The following is a 23,464-nucleotide window of genomic DNA, read 5'->3' on the forward strand; positions in this document are numbered from 1 at the left end:
ACAAACATTGAGCAGAATTGGAGTTTCTAGCAGAGCAAGAGTTCAATAGCCTCTCATAGTTTTAACACCAGTCACTGTAACTATGACCCTCACATGGAGACAACTTGTAGCTAAATAGAGTCCCTCTCCTCCATCATCCACAGCAGAACTATCCCATATATTCAAGACCCAGCCACGTGTATAATCATTGTAGAAATTTTGCAAAAAATATAGAAAAACAAATGAAACATCAACCATGAAAATCCATCCAGCATCTGTCTCTGCGTGTACACTAACTTCTTATCACAGCATCTCCCCATGTACATGAACTTCCCATCACTATCTCTCAGTGTACACAAACTCCCCATCACAGTGTCTTCCCATGTTCAGTAACTGGGCATTAGTGTTTTCCCATGTACAATACCTCCCCATCACAGCATCTCCCTGTGTACACTAACTCCTCATCACAATATAGCCCTGTGTACACTAATTCTACATCATATTATCTTCCCATGTACACTAACACCCCAGAGCAGTATCTCCCATGTACACTAACTCCTCATCACAGCATTTCCCCATATACACTATCTCCCCATCACAGAATAACCTTGTGTCCACTAACTCCCCATTATGGTATCTCCCCATATATACTAACTCACCATTACAGTGTCTCCCTATGTACCCTAACCCTCCATTACAATGTCTCCCCATGTACACTAACCCTCCATTACAATGTCTCCCCATGTACACTAGCCCCCATTACAGTGCCTCCTATGTACACTAAATCCCGATCACGATGTCTCCACATATACACTAACTCTGCATCACGGCATCTCCCCATGTACACTAACTCCCCATTACAGTATGGTCCCATGTACAGTAACACGCCATCACAGTGCCTGCCCATGTACACTAACCCTCCATTACAATGCTCCCCCCCATGTACACTAAATCTCCATCACAATATCTCCATGTGTACATTGATTCCCCATCACACTATCTCGCTTTGTACACTCAACTCCCCATTACTGTAACTCCCCATATATATTAACTCGCCTTCACGATGCCTCCCCATGTACACTGACCCTCCATTAGAGCGTCTCCCCATATACACTAGCCTTCCTTTACAGTGTCTCCCCATGAACACTAAATTCCCATTACGGTGTGTCCCCCTGTACACTAATTCCCCATCACTCTATTTCCCCATGTACACCAAATCCATATGACAGCCTCCTCTGTACACTAACCCTTCCTTACAGTGTCTCCCTATGTACAGTAATGCTCCTTTACAGTGTATCCCCATATACACTAACCCTCCATCACAGCGTCTCCCTGTGTACACTAACTTCCCATCATTGTGTTCCCATGTATACTAACTCCCCATCAGTGTCTCCCTGTGCACACTAACTCCCCATCAGTGTTTCCCCGTGTACATTAATTGCCCATCAGTGTTTCCTCATGTACACTAATTCCCCATCGGTGTTTCCCCGTGTACACTAATTCCCCATCAGTGTCTCCCCATGTATACTAACTCCCCATCAGTATCTCCCCTTTTGCACTAACTCCCCATCAGTGTTTTCCCGTGTATGCTAATTCCCCATCAGTGTTTCCCCATGTGCACAAACTCCCCATCAGTGTCTCCCTGTGTACACTCACTACCCATCAGTGTCTCCCTGTATACCCTAACTCCTCATCAGTGTCTCTCTGGGTAATTCCCCATGACTGTAACTTTCTTGGATGTACCAGCTGTCCACTGGTAAGTATGTGTTGCACCAATTCGATCAGTGATTTTTGCGCAGACTTCTGTAAAGTGGTGTAGCAGCGAGTCTGTTACATCTGCTTCTTATCTTTCTTCATCAATTGAATCTCCTTTAACCTGTAGCTAGCAAGTTTAAATCTCTGAAACATGAGTACAGTAAATCCTCTCTGCTAACTCTGCTTTTGCGCTTATACAGATGGGTGCATATTGTCGTCTTTCTAAAGCTTCATCATTGATTAAATTAACATGAATCTTCTGTTCCTTTAGATGACCCAGTGAGTATTTTCAAGCACCAGCCTCAAGCAGCACACTCTGTGCTCAAGTTCCTGCAGGATATTTTTGCTGACAAGGACACAGCCAGAATATTTTACCGCACCGACATGATGGTGATGATTGATATCATTGTGCGTCAGATCTCCGACCTCTCACCAGGAGAAAAGGTCAGAACAATGCAGCAATACTAATGATGGATTTCTTCACTAAGCCCGTTATTAACACTGGCTAGGAATTTTCAGAGCTTACATGGGTTAGCAAGAGGTGGACAATATGAAAAATGATGTTAGAGGGAAGCATTGGGTTTGTAAACCAGAGACCATGATGTAAATGGTGGACTGGCAGTGTTTCTCACTGTTAGAATTTGAAGCAATGTGGGTCCTATTAATTGAAGGGTGACCTGATAGATGTCTTTAAGATTGAGAGGCATAGACAGAGTGGATAGTCAGAAGCTTTTTTCCCAGGGTGGAAGAGTCAATTACTAAGGAACATAGGTTTAAGGTGCGACGGCAAGGATTAAAGGAGATGTATGAGGCAAATTTTTTACACAGGGTGGTGGGTGCCTGGAACTTGCTGCTGGGGGAATTACTGGAAGTAGATATGATAATGGCTTTTAAGGGGCATCTGGACAAATACATAAATAGGATGGGAACAGAGGGACATGGTCCCCAGAAGGATAGGGGTCTTATTCAGAGTGGCAGCATGGTCAGTGTAGGCTTGGAGGGCTGAAGGGCCTGTGCCTATGCTGTAATTTTCTTTGTTCTTCGATATGAAGCTGAATGTCCAACTCTTCATCCCCCAGCTGCATCACCACCCACTTTCCTCAATTCATTTGCTGCCGGCATTCTCATGGATACCTCTGTTTGACTGGCCTCGCACTCTCACTCCCACCTTAAACTTCAGCTCACTCAAGGTTCTGCTGTCTGTGTCTGACTGCACACCAAGACTGTTCACCAGCACCCATCTGCTCACTGACCCACTTAAGATCCTCGTCCAAATAACCTCTGTTTTACAATCCTCATTCTTACATTCAAAGTCTCTGAGACCTCTGATTAGGTCTGGCCTGGACTGTGTACAATTGAGGCATCATTTCTTCCCCTTTGTGTATTCCAATTCTTGACACACCTGAACCAGTGAATTCTACACATCGACACTAAGCTTCCTTTGCTCAGCCATACTTCCTGCGTTTATATCATGATGACAATATTCCTCTGATCCGAAGTGAATGATCTTGCATGTTGTGTGGAGTTAAAATTCTTATTTTAAAATCTGTCTAAGGTCTGGTCCCTCCCCATGTCTGTAACCTCCTCCAGCCCTACAATCCACTTGAGATCTCTGCACTTGCCTAACTCTCAACTCTTTAGCATTCTGATTTTATATGCTGCACTTTTGGCAGCACTAAGTTCTGGAATCCCCCCCTAAATCCCCAGCTATACCATTTCCATTGAGGGCCTCCTATAAATCTGCCTTTTTAATTGACATTTCAGTTGATGTCCAATATCTCCTTATGTGGCTCACTATCAAATCTTTTTCCATCACAATCCTCTGCGGCATTTTGGGATGTTGGACGAGCTTAAAGCTGTCAGATGAATAGAAGTTACTGTTATTTTGCCCCTCATTTGATCTGTCCCTCTGACTTCCTGCTCTCATCAACATTATATACTTAATGCAGTTCTCTAGAGCATACCACAAAGCTCCTTCTTCCACTGCAGTTTATTCTCTTTATCCCTACTTTCTGACTCCTACTTCTTAACCAATTAGAAATTGCAAAATCATGACTAATGCATCTGCAGTTGCTTCACAAATGTTCTTGAACAAAGAATTGCACCTATATAGTTTCTGTGTAATAAATTGAGGGTGACCTGATGTGGCTCAAAGTAACATAGAACATAGAACATAGAACATAGAACACTACAGCACAAACAGGCCCTTCGGCCCACAAGTTGCGCCGACCACATCACCTACCAACCTACAGACCTATCTATAGCCCTCAATCTCATTAAACCCCATATACTCATCCAGAAGTCTTTTAAAAGACCCCAGCGAGTTCGCCTCCACCACCACTGACGGCAGCCGATTCCATTCACTCACCACCCTCTGAGTGAAAAACTTACCCCTAACATCACTTCTGAATCTCCCTCCCCGCACCTTAAATCTGTGTCCTCTCGTAGCGACCATTTCAAACCGGGGAAATAGCCTCTGAGAGTCCACCCTATCTATTCCTCTCAACATTTTGTAAACTTCTATCAGGTCGCCTCTCAACCTTCGTCTCTCCAGGGAAAAGAGTCCCAGCTCCCTCAACCTAACTTCATAAGGCATGCCTCCCAGTCCAGGCAACATCCTTGTAAATCTCCTCTGCACCCTTTCAATAGCTTCTACATCTTTCCTATAGTGAGGCGACCAGAACTGCGCACAATACTCCAAATGAGGCCTGACAAGGGTCTTATAAAGTTCCAGCATTACCTCCCGACTCCTAAACTCAATCCCTCGATTAATGAAGGCCAGTACACCATATGCCTTCTTGACCACCTGCGAGGCCGATTTAAGAGTCCTGTGGACCCGGACCCCAAGATCCTTCTGCTCCTCAACACTACTCAGACTTCTGCCCTTAATAGTGTACTCGTTCATCCCGTTGGTTCTGCCAAAATGGACGACAACACATTTATCCGCGTTGAAGTCCATCTGCCACTTCTCCGCCCAGTCCTGCATCCTATCTATGTCCTGCTGCAACTTTTGCCATCCTTCCAGATCATCCACAACACCACCGACCTTCGTGTCATCAGCGAACTTACTTACCCATCCCTCCACTTCCTCATCCAGGTCATTTATGAAAATGACAAACAACAAGGGTCCCAGAACAGATCCTTGAGGCACTCCGCTGGTGACTGACCTCCATTCAGAAAAAGCCCCATCCACAACCACTCTCTGCCTTCTGCAGGCAAGCCAGTTCTGGATCCACAAGGCCAAAGGCCCTTGGATCCCATGCCCTCTCACCTTCTCAAGAAGTCGAAGCCTTTATTGCCAATAATTAATACTGTAGACACACAAGGTCAGACTGAGTCAACTATGTGACTGAACAACCCTCCAACAGTGGGACCTCTTCAGCCAGGTACAATGGTTGGTACTGCTGCATCACAGTGCCAGGAACCCAGCTTCGATTCCAGCCTTGGGTGACTGTGTGGCATTTGCATGTTCTTCCTGTGTCTGTGTGGGTTTCCTCCCGGTGCTCTGGTTTCCACAGTCCAAATATATCTGGGTAGATGGGTCGGCCATGCTAAATTGCCCCTTAGTGTCAGGGGGATTAGCGGGGTAAATCTGTGGAGTTATGGATATAGGGCCTGCATGGGATTGTGTTCAGTGCAGGCTTGATGGAGCCAAATAGCCTCCTTCTGCACTGTAGGGATTTTATGACTCAGGGTACATGCCCTTGCCCCTGATTGGCTCAGCTTCCCGCCTTGACAATCTATAGCATCACATGGCCCTCAGATAACGCTCCCTTGAAGGGCCACACTGCTATGCTTCTTCCCCCTTAACTCCAGAAATTTCCTATGGGGGAACAAAGAACAGGATCAAACAATTTTTTCATTAAAGGGCAGCAGGAATAATCCGTGGAAAAAAATTATCATATGTTTAGCCAGTCCAGAGACTTCCGGACTCTGGTAGAATGCCTCAATTCTGTGGTAGGTTCTTTGATGTTTGAAGGATCAGACCAAACAGATGCAAAAAATAAATTCATCAATCCAGGGTCTAGCTGCTGGCTTCTCAGTTACCATAACCACAGGTCATGGTCCCTTGTTTGCAACCGCAATGCCAGTAACCAATCCTGGTATCTTCGGAATCATAGCAAGTTAATCCCCTGCATCCGTCACTGCTCTCCTTCTTACATGGTCTGCATATTTGCATGGTTTACAGTGTGGCATAGTGGTTAGCACTGCTGCCTTACAGTGCCAAGTACCTGCAATCAATTCCAGCCTTGGATAACTGAAGTTTGCACGTCCTCCCTGCATCTGCGTGGATTTCCTCCGGGTGCTTCGGTTTCCTCCCATATTCCAAAGATGTGCAGGATCAGTTCATTTGCCGTGCTAAGAACTAAGAACAAAGAAAATTACAGCACAGGAACAATATCTTCGGCCCTCCGAGCCTGCACTGACTATGCTGCCTGACTTAACTAAAATCCCCTAAACTTCCAGAGACCATATCCCTCTATTCCCATCTCATTCATGTACTTATCAAGACGCCCCTTAAAAGACACTCCACTTACGAGGGGACATAGCTTTAAATTAAGAGGTGGTAATTATAGGACGGTTGTCAGAGGTAGGTTCTTTACTCAGAGGGTAGTAAGGTTGTGGAATGCCCTGCCTGCAGCAGACTCGCCAACTTTAAGGGCGTTCAAATGGTCAGGGGATAGGCATATGGATTACATTGGAATAGTTTAGGTTAGAGAGTCATTAGATTGGTTCCACTGGTCGGCACAACATCTAGGGCCGAAGAGCCTGTACTGCGCTGTAATGTTCTATGTTCTACTTCCACTACCTCCCCCAGCAACGAATTCCAGGCACCCACCACTCTGTAAAAAATCTGCTTCGTACTTTTAAAACTTGCCCCTCGCACCTGAAACCTATGCCCCCCTAGTAATTAACTCTTCCATCCTGGGAAAAAGCTTCTGAATGTCCACCCTGTCCATGCCACTCATAATCTTGCAGACTTCTATCAGGTCTCCCCTCAACCTCTGTCGCTCCAGTGAGAACAAACCAAGTTTCTCCAACCTTTCCTCATAGCTAATGCCCTTCATACCAGGCAACATCCTGGTAAATCTTTTCTGTACCCTCTCCAAAGCCTCCACATCCTTCTGGTAGTGTGGCGACTGGAATTGAACACTACATTTCAAGTGTGGCCTCACTAAGGTTCTATAAAGCGTCAACATGACTTGCCAATCTTTAAACTCAGTATTCGGCCGATGAAGGCAAACATGCTGTATGCCTTCTTGACTACCTTCTCCACTTGCATTGCCACTTTCAGTGACCTGTGTACCTGTACACCCAAATCCCTTTGCCTTTCAGTACTCCCAAGGGTTCTGCCATTTACTGTATATTTCCTATCTGTACTAGACCTTCCATTTGTCCGGATTAAACTCTATCTGCCATCTCTCCACCCAAGACTCCATTTGATCTATATTCTCTGATGGTCCTCATCGCTATCCACAAATCCACCAATCTTTGTGTCATCCACAAACTTACTAATCAATCCAGTTATATTTTTCTCCAAATCATTTATATATATTACAAACAGCAAAGATCCCAGCACTGATCCCTGAGGAACACCATTTGTCACAGCCCTCCATTCAGAAATGCACCCTTCCACTGCTACCCTCTGTCTTCTTTGACTGAGCCAGTTTTGTATCCACCTTGCCAGCTTACCCCTGATCCCATGCAACTTCACCTTCTGTACCAATCTGCCATGATGGACCTTGTCAAAGGCCTTACTGAAGTCTGTGCAGACAACATCCATTGCCCTACCCTGATCAATCATCTTCATCACTTCCTCAAAAAACTCAGCCAAGTTTGTAAGACACGACCTCTCCTGTACAAAACCATGTTGCCTCTCACTAATACATCCACTTACTTCCAAGTAGGGATAAATCCTGTCTCAAAGAATCCTCTCCAGTAATTTCCCTACCACTGATATAAGATTCACCGGCCTGTAATTACCCGGATTATTCTTGCTACCTTTCTTAATCAGAGAAACAACATTGGCTATTCTCCAATCCTCTGAGACATCCCCTATAGCCAGCAAGGATGCAAAGATCTCTCTCAAGGCCCAGCAATTTCCTCTCTTGCCCCTCTCAGTATTCTGGGGTATATATCCCATCAGGCCCTGGAGACTTGTCAACTTTGATGTTTCTCAAGAACCCCAATACCACTTCCTTTTTGATCTCAACATGACTCAAACTATCTACACATCCTTTCCCAGACTCATCATACACCCAGTCCTTCTCTTTGGTAAAAACTGACGCAGAGTACTCATTTAATACCTCGCCCATTTCCTCTGGCTCCACACATAGATTCCCTCCCTTGTCCTTGTCCCTTATTGCCTCAAAATGTGTAGGTTAGGGGGATTAGCGGGGTAAATATGTGAGGTTACAGGGATAGATGCCCTGTTGGAGCATCAGTGCAGCCTCAATGGTCCGAGCAGCCTCCTTCTGCACTGTAAGGATTCTATAATTCTTGAAATTACAGCCTTGTAACTCCACAGCGTAGATGATCTGTTCTGTCCAGTCTTTCCAGCCACCCATGCCATTCTTGCTGCATGACTGGATCCTCAATGGATTGGTAGATTAGTAAATTTGCTGGCGACACCAAAGTCGGAGGAGTTGCAGGCAGTGAGGATGGATGTTACAGTTTACAGAGGGACATAGATAAGCTGCAGAGCTGGGCCGAGAAGTGGCAGATGGAGTTTAATACGGAAAAGTGTGAGGTGATTCACTTTGGTAAGAATAACAGGAGTACAGAATATAGGGCTAATGGAAGGACTCTTAGTAGTGTGGACGAGCAGAGGGATCGCGGGATACATGTGCATAGCTCCCTGAAAGTTAGCACCCAGGTTGATAAGGTTGTTGAGAAGGCGTACGGTGTGTTAGCTTTTATTGTTAGAGGGATTGAATTTCGGAGCCGTGGGGTCATGTTACAACTGTACAAAACTCTGGTGCGGCCGCACTTGGAGTATTGTGTACAGTTCTGGTCGCCGCATTATAAGAAAGATGTGGAGGCATTGGAAAGGGTGCAGAGGAGATTTACCAGGATGTTGCCTGGTATGGTGGGATGGTCTTATGAGGAAAGGCTGAGGGACTTGAGGTTATTTTCATTGGAGAGAAGAAGGTTACGAGGTGACCTGATTGAGGCATACAAGATGATCAAAGGATTGGATAGGGTGGACAGTGAGAGCCTTTTACCTCGGATGGTGATGGCTAACACGAGGGGACATAGCTTTAAATTAAGGGGTGGTAATTACAGGACGGATGTCAGAGGTAGGTTCTTTACTCAGAGGGTAGTAAGGTCTTGGAATGCCCTGCCTGCAGCAGTTGTGGACTCGCCAACTTTAAGGGCGTTCAAATGGTCAGTGGATAGGCATATGGATAACATTGGAATAGTTTAGGTTAGAGGGTCATTAGATTGGTTCCACTGGTCGGCGCAACATCGAGGGCCGAAGGGCCTGTACTGCGCTGTAATGTTCTATGTTCAAGTTGGAACCCTCTGCCTTTTTTCCGTGAGTTGTGATTTTCTTTCTAGGAGGCTTGCCTCCACCCTCCCTGCTAAATCTAGGAATATCATATCTGACTATTTTCTTAAACGGCAGCCCATTAGTAACTCGGCTGGCATGACCACCGTTGTGGTCGCATTTGGCGTAGTGTTGTAAGACAATAGTAACTGGCTATACGTTGAAAAAGAAGCCTATGGACTTGTTTCTTTTCATTGATGACTTGAATGTTTGTACCACATGCTCAACTAACCCATTTGAAACTGGGTAGTAAAGTGCTGGCCTTGCACAGCACAAACAGGCCCTTCGGCCCACAAGTTGCGCCAATCACATCTATACCTACCAAGCCATAGAACTATCTGTAACTTCCAATCCCATTAGATCCCATATAGTCATCCAGAAGTCTTTTAAGAGACCCCAGCGAGTTCGCCTCTACCACCACCGACAGCAGCCGATTCCACGCACTCACCACCCTTTGAGTGAAAAACTTACCCCTAACATCTCCTCTGTACTTGCTTCCCAGCACCTTAAATCTGTGTCCTCTCATAGCGGCCATTTCAGCCCTGGGAAATAGCCTCCGAGAATCCACCCGATCTATTCCTCTCAACATTTTATAAACCTCTATCAGGTCGCCTGTCAACCTTCATCTCTCCAGGGAGAAGAGACCTAGCTCCCTCAACCTATCTTCATAGGGCATGCCTCCCAATCCAGGCAACATCCTTGTAAATCTCCTCTGCACCCTCTCAATAGCTTCCACATCCTTCCTGTAGTGAGGCGACCAGAACTGCGCACAGTTCTCCAAGTGGGGTCTGACAAGGGTCCTATAAAGTTACCTCCTGACTCCTAAACTCAATCCTTCGATTAATGAAGGCCAGTACACCATACGCCTTCTTGACCACATCCTCCACCTGCGAGGCTGATTTAAGAGTCCTATGGACCCAGACCCCAAGATCCTTCTGCTCTTCAACCCAGCTAAGACTCCTACCCTTGATATTGTACTCCTGCATCCCATTCGTCCCGCCAAAATGGACCACTACACATTTATCCGCATTGAAGTCCATCTGCCACTTCTCCGCCCAGTCTTGCATCCTATCTACGTCACGCTGCAACTTCTGACATCCCTCCAGACTATCCACAACACCACCAACCTTCATATCGTCGGCGAACTTACTAACCCATCCCTCCACTTCGTCATCTAGGTCATTTATGAAAATGACAAACAGCAAGGGTCCTAGAACAGATCCCTGGGGCGCTCCACTGGTGACCGACCTCCATGCAGAAAAAGACCCATCCACAACCACTCTCTGCCTTCTGCAGGCAAGCCAGTTCTGGATCCACAAGGCCAAAGCCCCTTGGACCCCATGCCCTCTCACCTTCTCAAGAAGTCTTGCATGGGGGACCTTATCAAATGCCTTGCTGAAGTCCATGTAAACCACATCCACCGCTCTTTCTTCGTCAATGTGCTCAGTCACATTTTCAAAGAACTCAACTAGGCTCGTAAGGCACGATCTGCCCTTGACAAAGCTGTGCTGACTATTCCTGATCATTCTAAACTTCTCTAAATGCTCATAAATCTTGTCCCTCAGAATCCTCTCCATCAACTTACCAACCACTGAGGTCAGGCTCACCGGTCGGTAATTTCCCAGGCTATCCCTGTTTCCTTTCTTGAAAATAGGAACCACATCCGCAATCCTCCGGAACCTCTCCCGTCTCCATTGACGATGCAAAGATCATCGCCAGGGGCTCTGCAATCACTTCCCTCACCTCCCACAGTAACCTGGGGTACATCCCATCCGGTCCCAGCGACTTATCTATCTTGATAGAATTTAAAAGTTCCAACACATCCTCTGTCTTAATATCCACACACTCAATCTTTTCAGTCTGCCGCAAACCTGTAGTACAACCTCCCAGATCACTTTCCACCGTGAATACCGAGACAAAGTACTCATTAAGCACCTCTGCCATTTCTTCCGGTTCCACACAGACTTTTCCCCCTTCACCTTTTATAGGTCCTATCCCTTCTTTTCTCATCCTTTTACTTTTCACGTATTTGTAGAACGCCTTGGGATTCTCCTTAATCTTACCCACCAAGGCCTTCTCATGTCCCCTTCTGGATCTCCTAATTTCTTTTTTAAGCCCCTTTCTACAAGCCTTATACTTCTCTAGATCCTTAACATCTCTTAGCTCTCTGAACCTTCTATACGCCTTTCTTTTCTTCCTGACTAGGTTCACCACAACCTTCGCGCACCACGGCTCCCGCGACCTACCACAACCTCCTTGTCTCATAGGAACGTTGTCGTGCAGAGCTCCAGTCAAACATTCCTTGAAAATCCGCCACCTTCCTTCAGTACTTTTCCCCAAGAACACCTCCTTCCAGTTTATTTGTCTGCCTGATGTCATCATATTTCCCCTTACTCCAGACAAACACCTTCCTAGCCTGCGTGATCCCGTCTCTATCGTGAAGGAGATAGAATTATGATCTCCATCCCCGAGATGGTCTCCCACCGAGAGATCCGTCACCTGTCCTGGTTCATTAGCCAGCACCGGGTCAAGTACAGCCTCTCCTCTCGTAGGCTTATCCACGTGCTGTGTCAGGAAACCCTCCTGAACACACCTAACAAACTCCTCCCCATCCAAACCCCTTACCCTAGGGATATTCCAGTCGATGTTTGGGAAATTAACGTCTCCCGTCACGACAACTCTGTTATTACTACATCTCTCTAGGATCTGTTTCCCTACTGCACCTCAACTTCCCTGTCGCTATTGGGCGGCCTATAGAAAACACCCAGCAAAGTTATCGACCCTTTGCTGTTCCTAACTTGCACCCACAGAGACTCCACAGACAGACCCTCCTCAGCATCCACCTTCTCTACAGCCGTGACACTGTCCCCGATCAACAGTGCCACTCCGCCACTTCTTTTGCCCCCCTCCCTGTCCTTCCTGAAGCATCTGAATCCCGGCACCTGAAGTACCCAGTCCTGTCCCTGAGACATCCAAGTCTCTGTAATGGCCACCACATCACATTCCCAAGTAGCAATCCACGCCCTAAGCTCATCTACTTTGTTCACTACACTCCTGGCGTTAAAATAGACACACTTCAGACCCTCGGTCTGGGCACTTCTCTTCTCCACCACCCGTCTAACCTCCCTCTCATACTGTCTACAGTCCTTCTCTGCCTGGGCGCTAACCTCCTCACTCTTAGTCTCCTCATCTCTATTCCCTCCCCCCATCCTTTCTAGTTTAAAGCCCCCCCAGTAGCCCTAGCCAATCTTTCCGCCAAGATATTGGTCCCCCTGGGATTCAAGTGCCACCTGTCTTTACTGAACAGGTCACGCCTGCCCCTAAAGAGGTCCCAGTGATCCAGGAACTGGAATCCCTGCCCCCTGCTCCAGTCCCTCAGCCACGCATTCACCCTCCACCTCATTCCATTTCTGCTCTCACTCTCCCGCAGCTCAGGCAGCAATCCTGAGATTACTACTTTCGCGTTCCTCTTTCTCAGCTGTCTACCTAATTCCCTATAATCTCTTTTCATGACCGCTTCCCTCTTCCTGCCTATGTCAGCGGTACCTATGTGAACCACAACCTCCGCCTTCTCACCCTCCCCTTTCAGGATGTCTGGGACACGTCCAGAGACATCCCGAATCCCAGCTCCAGAGAGGCAAACCACCATCTGCGACTCCCGTCTGCGTCCGCAAAAATGCCTGTCTGATCTCCTCACTATGGAGTCCCCTATTAACACTGCCTTGCTGCTCTTTTTCTTACTTTTTTGAAGTACTGGGTCAGGCTCAGCTCCAGAGACCTGGCCATCGCTTCCTCCCCCAGGTGAGCTGTCCCCCCCAGCAGTACTCAGACAGGATGGCAAATCCTTCATTTGATTTTAGAAATGTTTAGAATTCCTCCACCATGAATAATGTGCCATTGTCCGACATGACCACTTCTGGAATGCCATGTATAGCAAAGGTTTTTTTAAACTTGTCAGTGGTGGCAGTCGCTGTTGTGCACTTCATTAACTGGGCATCTATTTCGAGTCTGCTTCTACTAGGATTGGAAACATATGACCCAAAAATAGTCTGGCATAGTCGATATGTATTTTGCCCATGGTGAACCAAGCCACTCCAATGGTAAACCCTGTTGATCTTTGCAACTAGGGCATTGATTCACCATCTTTTTCATTTCCTTGTCAATGCCCAGCTACCACACACAACTCCTGGTCAGGACCTTGCTTTGTCCTGGATGAGAATTGTGCAGCTTTTGGAATTGGAGTCATCTGTCCTGGGATGGGATTATAACTTTAATCCCCCACAAAATGCCCCATCTTCACAGGTTATATTCATTGTTCTGTGATGGTATGGTTTCAACAATTTTCTGACTTGTCATATCATCACTCTTGCGTTACCATCTTTTTAACTTTTCGACAATACCATGGGTATCACAGTGGTATCACACTGCTGCCTCACAGTGCCAGGAATCTGGGTTCAACTCCGGCTTTGGGTGACTGTGTGGAGTTTGCATGTTCTCCCCATGTCAACGTGGGTTTGTCTGGGTGCTCCGGTTTTCCTTCTCAGTCCAAAGATTAGGTTAGGTGGATTGGTTGTGCTAACTTGTCCCTTAGTTTCCCAAGGTGTGTAAATTAGGGGGAATTAGCAAGGTACATAGAGGAGGGTTACAGGATTAGGGTCTGGGTAGGATACTCTGTCCAAGAGTCTGGGCAGACTCAGTGGACCAAATGGCCTCCTTCTGCACTGTGAATACAGGGTCTCCTCCTGTTCACATTTTTATGTGTTTTACGAAGACTGGCAATGTCTCTATCGGATGCAGTACTTGTAGAATATCTTGAGGAACCACTGTGACGTTATTAGTTGTGGCAAGGACAACAGATTAAGTGTGGCTGCATGTGGTATCTGTGTCCCAGCACATGATGTTGAAACATATAACTGTACACTGCTAACAAGAGAGCCCATCTCTGCACCCTTGCACTGGCTTATCTTCTCTGAATAGACCTAACAATGGCTTGTGGCCTGAAGCTATTGTAAAATGTTGTTCATAAATATACTGATGAAACTTTATAACTGTAAAGATGACTGCTATAAGTTTTCTTTATAAAACTGGGAATATTTCTTTCCTGTATCTAATAGCGTTCTAGAAGTGAAGGCAATGAGCTTTTCTGCATCATCAGGTATTTCGTGGGACAAAACTGCTCCCACTCCATATGGTGCACTCCCTGTTCCTACCAAAGATTTAGTTGGGTTAAAGTGCATCAACAAGGCCCATGATTACAAAGCCTGCTTAAGTTTTACAAGTTTCTTTTTGTTCTCCTCCCCATCTCCAGTGTTGACATATTTTTAACAGTTGGTGAGGTGGGACTAAGGTGGTAAATTTTTTTTTTAAATCACCGTATCCAGAAACAACTTCAGTTCTGATATGTCTTTTGTCTGTGGGACTTCCTTCATGGTCTTTTACTTTCTCTTCCAAAGACCCGAAAACCTAAACATGTAACTTCCTCTGATTGAAATGCACACTTCTCCCTTTTCAACCTAACACCTGCTGCTTGAAACCATCTCAATACTACTTCCAAATTTGATCTGTGTTCTTCAGGTGAGATATCAGTGATCAATATGTTATCCAGATAAACCTGGATATTGGAGATGCCTTGTAAGAGACTGTGTTATACACTGGAAAATGGCACAGACTGCTGAAACTCCAAAAGGCAGCTTTGCATATTGGTACAATCCCATTTGCATGTTGATTGTCACCAGCTTTTATGAGTCCTCATCCAACTCCATCTGCTGAAAGGCATGACGGAGCTCTAATTTGGTATATTTTAAACCCCTGGCTGGTTTCTTGGAGAGGTCTTCAATTCTGGGAATGAAGTATCTGTTTGAGTTCCTCTAATGATAGCTATTGTGTAATCCCTGCATATTCTTACTGTCCAATCCAGTTTTAAAATGGGGACTATAAGGGTAGCACATTTGGAGAATTGTATGGGCTTTATGATACCTAAATCTTCCAGCCTCTTGAGCTCCATTTCCACCTTCTGATGAAGGGCATAAGGCACTGGTTGGGCCTGAAAAAATATAGGCTTAGTTTCCTGATCCAGATGGAGTTTGGCTTTAGCTCCTCGTATACATCATGATTCATCTGGAATACCTTGGAATATTTATACAGCAACTCCTGAAAACCTCCATCCATCAGATTTGGTATTTTCAGCTAGTTTAGAATTTTTCCTTTAACCAATCACAGCCAGTTAGGCAAGGTCTGTGACCTTTAATAATCAGGACTAGTAGGTTTGCTGTTTGATTGTGATACGCCATCGTGTCTGTGGCTGCCCCTAAAGTCTGCAGTATTTCCCAGATATATGTGGACAATATGGTTCTTGACTCTTTCAATCTTAATGGTTGGAATCCTTTTTGAAGATAAAATAAAATGGCGGAGGTGATAGTGGATGCCTTGGTGGTTATTTTCCAAACGTCGCTGGATTCCGGGGAAGTGCCGGAAGATCGGAGAACGGCTAATGTTACGCTGTTGTTTCAGAAGGGTGCCAGGCAAAAGGCAGGGAATTATAGGCCAGTTAGTTTAACGTCTGTTGTAGGTAAAATGTTAGAATCCGTCATCAAGGAGGAAATCGCGAGGCATCTTGAGGGGAATTGCTTGATAGAGCAGACGCAGCACGGTTTCGTTAAGGGGAAGTCGTGTCTGACAAATTTACTGGAGTTCTATGAGGATGTGTCTAGGGCGGTGGATAGAGGAGAGCCGGTGGATGTGGTCTTTCTTGATTTTCAGAAGGCATTTGACAAGGTACCTCACAAGAGGTTATTGCAGAAGGTCAGGGGACATGGAGTTGGGGGTAGGGCGTTAGCGTGGATAGAGGATTGGTTGTCAAATAGGAGGCAGAGAGTGGGGGTCAATGGGTGCTATTCGGATTGGCGGTTGGTGACTAGTGGAGTGCCCCAGGGGTCGGTGCTGGGGCCTCAGCTATTTACCATTTATATAGATGATCTGGAGGAGGGAACCGAGTGTATGGTGTTGAAATTTGCTGATGACACCAAGATTGGTGGAACGGCAGATTGCGCAGAGGATGTGGAGAGTCTGCAGAAGGATCTAGATAGGCTGGGCGAATGGGCCAGGAACTGGCAAATGGAATTTAATGTTGGCAAGTGCGAGGTGGTCCACTTTGGTAGGAATAATGGTAGGAAGGATTACTTATGTGGCGAAAAACTGCAGCAGGCGACGGTGCAGAGGGACCTCGGGGTCCTTGTGCATGAGTCGCAAAAACCCAGCTTGCAGGTGCAGCAGGTGGTCAGGAAGGCGAATGGGATGCTGGCCTTCATAGCGAGGGCGATTGAATATAAAAGTAGGGAGGTCTTGCTGCGGCTATATAGGGCATTGGTGAGGCTGCAGCTGGAGTATTGTGTGCAGTTTTGGGCGCCGTACTTACGCAAGGATATTTTGGCCTTGGAGCGAGTGCAGAGGAGGTTTACTAGGCTGATGCCGGAGTTGAGGGGGTTGAGCTCTGAGGAGAGGCTGAATAAACTAGGCTTGTACTCGTTAGAGTTTAGAAGAATGAGGGGAGATCTCATTGAGACATATAAGATGATGAATGGGATAGATAGGATAGAGGTGGAGAGACTCTTCCTGCTCAGAAAGGACAGTAGGACTAGGGGGCACAGCCTCAAGATAAAGGGGGGGCGGTTTAGAACGGAGTTGAGGAAGAACTTCTTCACTCAAAGGGTGGTGAATCTCTGGAATTCTCTGCCCGTTGAAGTGGTGGAGGCTGCCTCGCTAAATATATTTAAGATGCGGGTTGATGGGTTTTTGATAAGAGAGGGGATTAAGGGTTATGGGGAGAGGGCGGGAATGTGGAACTGAGCCACGACAGATCAGCCATGATCTTATTGAATGGCGGGGCAGGCTCGAAGGGCTAGATGGCCTACTCCTGCTCCTACTTCTTATGTTCTTATCTGTCCCCAATGATTGTAACTGCTGCCCCTGTGTCAACTTCCATTTTGAGCTCTTTGTCATCCACTATCTATAAGGGCACTTTGCTTAGCTGGACTGAAGGGTGAGTGACTCGGATCCCTTGTCGGACTCCTCAACCAAAACTAATAGTCGCTGTCTGTTTTTTGTACATTCTATACTGGTTGTTTCACTCTGCATCATGCTTTTAAGTGACCTTTTTTGGTTGCACCTGAAATACAAACAATTCCTAGATTGGCAAATTTCCCACCTTGTAAACATGCTTCAGTCTTCATTATTGCTTTCCCTCTCTGGGGAAAGTACATGGACAAATGCACTCTTGAATAGGAAGAGGGCAAGCTAACATTCTCTCTGGAATCTTCTGCTCCTTCTTTGTACACTGGAGAAAAACGGGAGAAGATATCTAAAGATTAGGTGGATTGGCCATTCGAAATTGCGCGTTAGTGTCCAAAGATGTGTAGGTTAGGTGTATTAGCCGTGGTAAATGTGTGGGGTTACAGAAAGTAGGGCAAAGTAGCGGGCCTGGGTCAGATGATCCTTTGGAGAGTCAGCGCAGAACCGATGGGCCGAATGGCATCCATCTGCACTATAAGAATTCAGTAGATTCTATAGAAGATGAAGCATCTTGAACTTCAAAGAATTTCACGACAGAATCTTTCATCGCTCTATGGATGTCGAAAAAAGTAGTCTATCTTCTTGGAATAAATCTGGAAAACAAGAAGGATGATGAACATCCTGAAAACATTTTAGGATATGAAGAAAGTGTGACTTCCCTACTGCTGCCTAGGGTACAACTTAGACCTTCTGTAAGTGGTGTTGGCATTCCCGTGCACGTTTCATATGCTCTGCTGCCGGTAACCATGTCAACGGAAGATACGATTACACCATCTTCAACAGTGGAAGCCCTAGATTAAGATCATATTCCTATATAGGATTCTTCAGCTGTAGAACTTCTGTAGATTTAGCCTCTGCTACTGCACTAAGAGATGATTTAAGTGCAAGTGTGATTTGCCAATCAGGTTTAAGTGTGGGCTGCAGTTCAGTTTCAGAGCAATTAATCAGTCCTACATTTACCCTGATCAGGCTCCGAATCCAGCATGACTCTTTCCCTCACTGTGGTCACCCAGCTGTATGTAAAGCATCTCATTAATGCATCCGGCTTCCTCCCACAGTCCAAAGATGTGCTGGTTAGTTGGTCATGCTAAATTGCTCCTTAGTGTCCAAGAATGTTTAGGTTAGGGGAATTAGTGAGAAAAATAAGTGGGGTTGGGGAGTGTGGCGAAGGAGTGGGCCTATGTGGGATGCTTTTTCAGAGACAGTGCAAACTTTGTTTCTGCACTTTAGGCATTTTATGGTTCTATTTACAAAAACATCCAGTTAAGCAAATGTTATTTCGGACACAGACTGTTCTATATCTCCATTGCTACTTTCACAGATTGAATCATCTTCAATCTATGCCTTCTGGTTCTTGATCCTCTATTATGTCTCCTCTCAACCTTTTCCTCTCTAAGAACAGTCCCAATTTCCCTAATCCTTCTCCTTTAGAGTTTTCCACTTTATAGATTCATTTTATAGCCGTGAGCATTGCTGGTTGCCCTTTGTAGAGCACATTTGAGAGTCAACTACATTTACACATTGCTGTGGGTCTGGAGTTGTATGTAGGCCAGGCCAGGTAAGGATGATAGATTTCTTTCCCTAAAGGACGTTAGTGAACCAGATTGGTTTTTACAGCAATCAGTAATGGTTTCATGATCATCATTAGATTTTTAATTCCAGATTTTATTGAGTTCAAATTGCACCATCTGCAATGATGGGATTTGAACCTGGGTCCTCTAGGCATTACCCTGGCTCTCTGGATTACTACTTCAGTGATAATTTCACTGTGAGACTGCTTCCCCTAATGCCATTGGCCCTGCTGCCTTATAGCACCAGTTACCCAAGCTTTGGGTAACTGCCTATGTGAAGTTTGCACATTCTCCTTGTGTCTGAGTGGGTTTCCTCTGGGTGCTCTGGTTTCCTCCCACAGTCCAAAGACGTGTAGGTTACGTGGACAGGGCAGAGGGGAGAGATGGGTTGGATGCTCGTTTGGAGAGTTGGTGCAGACTCGGTGAACCAACTAGTCTCCTTCTGCATTGCAGGAATTAATCCCCAGTCCTGCACCTCTGAACTATTGATGATAGATATGATGAAGAGTCATCCAGACTCAACGTTCGCACTGTTGTCTTTCCATAGACCTGCTGAGAGTTTCCAAACTTTTCTCTCGGTTTCAGATTCCAGCATCTGCAGTAATTTGCTTTTAACTATTGATGATAGTTTCATGGTCACTATGACTGTCTATTATATATTCCAGATTTATTTATTTATTTATTTCTGATTCCACCAGCTAGCATGGTGGGATTTGAATCCCTGTTCCTAGAGGCTGGGCCTCTGGATTACTAGTGCAGTGACGTTAACAATACACCACTGTCTCCCCTGATCACTGATACTCAGTCCATAGCACCATAAGACATGGGAGCAGAATTAGGCCACTCAGCCCATCGAGTCAGCTCCATCATTCAATCATGGCTGATATTTTTCTCATCCCCATTCTCCTGCCTTTTCCCCATAACCTCTGATCCCCGTATTAATCAAGAACTTTTTATCTCTGTCTTAAAGACACTCAATAACCTGGCCTCCACAGCCTTCTGTGGCAAAGAGTTCCACAGTTTCACCACTCTCTGGCTGAAGAAATTCCTTTTCATCTCTGTTTAAAAGAGTTTGTGCCCTCTGGTTCTAGTTTTTCCTACCAGTGAAAACATCCTCTCCACATCCACTCTATCCAAGCCTCACAGTATCAATTTTAATAAGATCCTCCCTCATCCTTCTAAACTCTGACTACAGACCCAGAGTCCTCAACCATTCCTCATGCGACAAGCTCTCCATTCCAAAGATCATTCTTGTGAATCACCTCTGGACCCCTTCCAAGGCCAGCACATCCATCCTTTGACATGGGGCCCAAAACTGCTTACAGTACTGCAAATAGGGTCTGACCAGAGCTTTATACAACCTCAGAAGTACATCCCTGCTCTTGTATTCTAGCCCTCTCGACATGAAAGCTAACATTCTGATTTGATTTGATTTATTAGTGTCAAATGTATTAACATACAGTGAAAAGTATTATGTTTTGCCAGCTATACAGGCAAAAGGTATTGTTTCATAGAGAAGGAAACAAGAGAGTGCAGAAAGTCATGTTACAGTCATAGCTAAGGTGTAGAGAAAGATCAAATTAATGCAAGATAAGTCCATTCAAAACCCTGACAGCAGCAGGGAAGATGCTGTTCTTGAGTTGGTTGGTACATGACCTTAGACTTTTGATCTTTTTCTGAAGGAAGAAGGTAGAAGAGAGAATGTCTAGGATGTGTAGGGTCCTTAATTATGCTGGCTGCTTTGCTGAGGCAGCAGGAAGTGTAGACAGAGTCAGTGGTTGGGAAGCTGGTTTGCATGATGGATTGGACTACATTCATGACCTTTTGTAGTTCCATGCAGTCTTGGGCCGAGCAAGAGCCATACCAAGCTGTGATACAACCAGAAAGAATGTTTTCTATGGTGCATTGTAAAAGTTGGTGAGAGTCTTGGCTGACATGCCAGATTTCCTTAGTCTTCTGAGAAAGTAAAGGCGTTGGTGAGCTTTCTTAACTATAGTGCCGGCATGGGAGGACCAGGACAGGCTGTTGATGATCTGGACAACTAAAAACTTGAAGCTCTCGACCTTTTCTACTTCGTCCCCATTGAGTAGACAGAGGCATATTCTCCTTCATGCTTCCTAAAGTCAATGACAATCTCCTTCGTTTTGTTGACATTTGGCTGTACAGTCATAGGTGTATAAGGAGTATAGTAGGGGGCTGAGAACACAGCCTTGTGGGGCACCGGTGTTGAGGATGATAGTGGAGGAGGTGTTGTTGCCTATCCTTACTGGTTGTGGCCTGTGAGTTAGGAAGTTCAGGATCCAATCACAGAGGGAGATGCCAAGGCCCAGGCCACAGAGTTTGGAGATGAGTTTCGTGGGAATAATAGTGTTGAAGGCTGAGCTGTAGTCAATAAATAGAAATCTGACGTAGGCGTCATTGTTATCTAGGTGTTCCAGGGTTGAGTGCAGGGCCAGGGAAATGGCGTCTGCTGTGGACCTATTGCACCATCACACAAACTGTAGTGGATCCGGGTAGTCCGGAAAACTGGAATTGATTCGTGCCATGACTAACCTTTCTAAACACTTCATAAAGATGGATGTCAATGCTGCTGACCGATAGTTATTAAGACGCGCTGCTTGGATTTTCTTAGGTACCGGAATGATGGTGGTCGTCTTGAAGCAGATAGGGATCTCAGATTGTTATAAAGAAAGGTTGAAGATATCAGTGAATATCTGCGCCAGTTGATCCGCGCAGGATCTGACAGCATGTCTGGTACCCCATCCAAGCCAATTGCTTTCCGTGGATTGACCTTCAAGAAAGCTGCTCTGACATTTGCATTGCATTTGCCTTCCTAACTGAACCTGCACATTAACCTTAAGAGAATCTTGAACAATGACTCCCAAGTCTCTTTGTGCTTCTGATTTCCTGAGCATTTTCCCATTTAGAAAATAGTCTGTGCCTCCATTCCTCCTTCCAAAGGGCATAACCTCACACTTTTCCACGTTATATTCCATCTGCCACTTCATTGGCCACTCTCCTAACTGTCCAAGTCCTTCTGCAGCCCCCCTGCTTCCTCAATGCTACCTGTTCCTGTATATATCTTTGTATCATCTGCAAAATTAGCAACAGTGCCTTCAGTTCCTTTCTCCAAATCATTAACATATATTGTGAAAAGTTGTGGTCCCAGCATTGATCCCTGAGGCGCACGACTATTAACTGGCTGCCATCCTGAAAAAGACTCCTTTATCCCCACTCTCTGCCTTATGCCAGTCAGCCAGTCCTCTATCTGTGCCAGAATCTTCCCCTTAACACCATGGGCACTAAATTTATTTAACAGTTTTCTATGCGGCACCTGTCAAAGTCCATGAAAAAAACTAGTGAGGCAAAAAGCTCTCAATAAAACTCATTGCTTTATTGAGAGAGTGAGCGTTGTCCCCTAAGCAGGCTCTCATTCATTAGAGCTCTTCTAGAAAAATGAGTGGAGGCAATTTGGCTTTACAGTAAATTCTAGAGCCATCCTAAGGTTATCTGTTTTTATTGTGCCTTGCACATGACTATACAAGTGCAGTTCTTGAGCTTATAGGTCTGTAAAAAAGAAATGATTGACCAAGACAAATGTGGGCCATTGCAGGCAGCGTCAAGAGAATTCATGATGGGGAATAGAGAAATGGCAGAGAAGTTAAATAATTACTTTGTATCTGTTCCATCGAGAAAGATACAAGATATTTCCTAGATGTAAAGATCCAAGGGCCTGTGGAGAATGAGCAGTTGAAGGAAACATGACTATATGTAAGAAGGTTGTATTGGAGAAATTAATGGGACCGAAAGTTGGTAAGTCCTCATGATCTGATATTCTGTAGACCAGAGTGTTGAAAGAGGTTGCTGTAGAGACATTGGATGCATTGATGATTATCTTCCAAAATTCTATAGATTCTAGAATGGTTCCTGAAGATTAGAAGATAGCAAATATCACTCCACTATTTAAGAAGGGAAGGTGAGAGCCTTACATCAGTATTATGGAAAATGCTAGAATCTGTTATAAAGGATGTGATAAATGAATACTTGGATAATGATGATCTGATTGGCCATAGCACCGATTTAGGAATAGGAAATCATGTTTGATGATCTTGGAGTTTTTTTTTGAGGATGTTACTAACAAAACTGATCAAGGGGAGTTGATGGGTATAGTATATTTGAATTTTGAGAAGGCTTTTGATAAGGTCCCTCACCGAAGACTGATTAGCAAAATAAAAGCACATGGGATAGGAGACAATATACTGACATGGGTTACAGATTGGTTAACAGATAGAAAACAGAGAGTTAGAATAAATGGGTCATTCTCGCATTGGCAGTCTATGGCTGGTGGGCTACTGCAAAGACCAATATTTGGATCCCAGCTGTTAATAGTATAGATTAATGATTTGGATGTGAGGACCAAATGTAATATTTCCAATTTTGTGGATGGTACAAAGCTAGGCAGGAATGTGTGTCTTGTGAGGAAGATGTAAAGTGGTTACAGGAGAATTGGACAGACTTGGTGAGTGGACAAAAACATGGT

General features: G+C 45.2%; 1 protein-coding gene across 3 annotated transcripts in view; it reads left to right on the forward strand.

Moving 5' to 3' along the window:
* Window positions 1–23,464, forward strand: part of nckipsd (NCK interacting protein with SH3 domain) — a 257,102-nt gene that overhangs the window by 228,024 nt on the left and 5,614 nt on the right. For all 3 annotated transcript variants that reach the window (XM_080184846.1, XM_080184870.1, XM_080184862.1), the window contains one exon: window positions 2,006–2,178. In XM_080184846.1, the coding sequence (XP_080040972.1) occupies window positions 2,006–2,178 (173 nt within the window). The remainder of the gene's footprint in view (window positions 1–2,005; window positions 2,179–23,464) is intronic.

This window comes from Carcharhinus amblyrhynchos, chromosome 3 (genome assembly GCF_965287045.1).
Source record: "Carcharhinus amblyrhynchos chromosome 3, sCarAmb.v2.hapA, whole genome shotgun sequence".
Taxonomy (NCBI): Eukaryota; Metazoa; Chordata; class Chondrichthyes; order Carcharhiniformes; family Carcharhinidae; genus Carcharhinus; species Carcharhinus amblyrhynchos.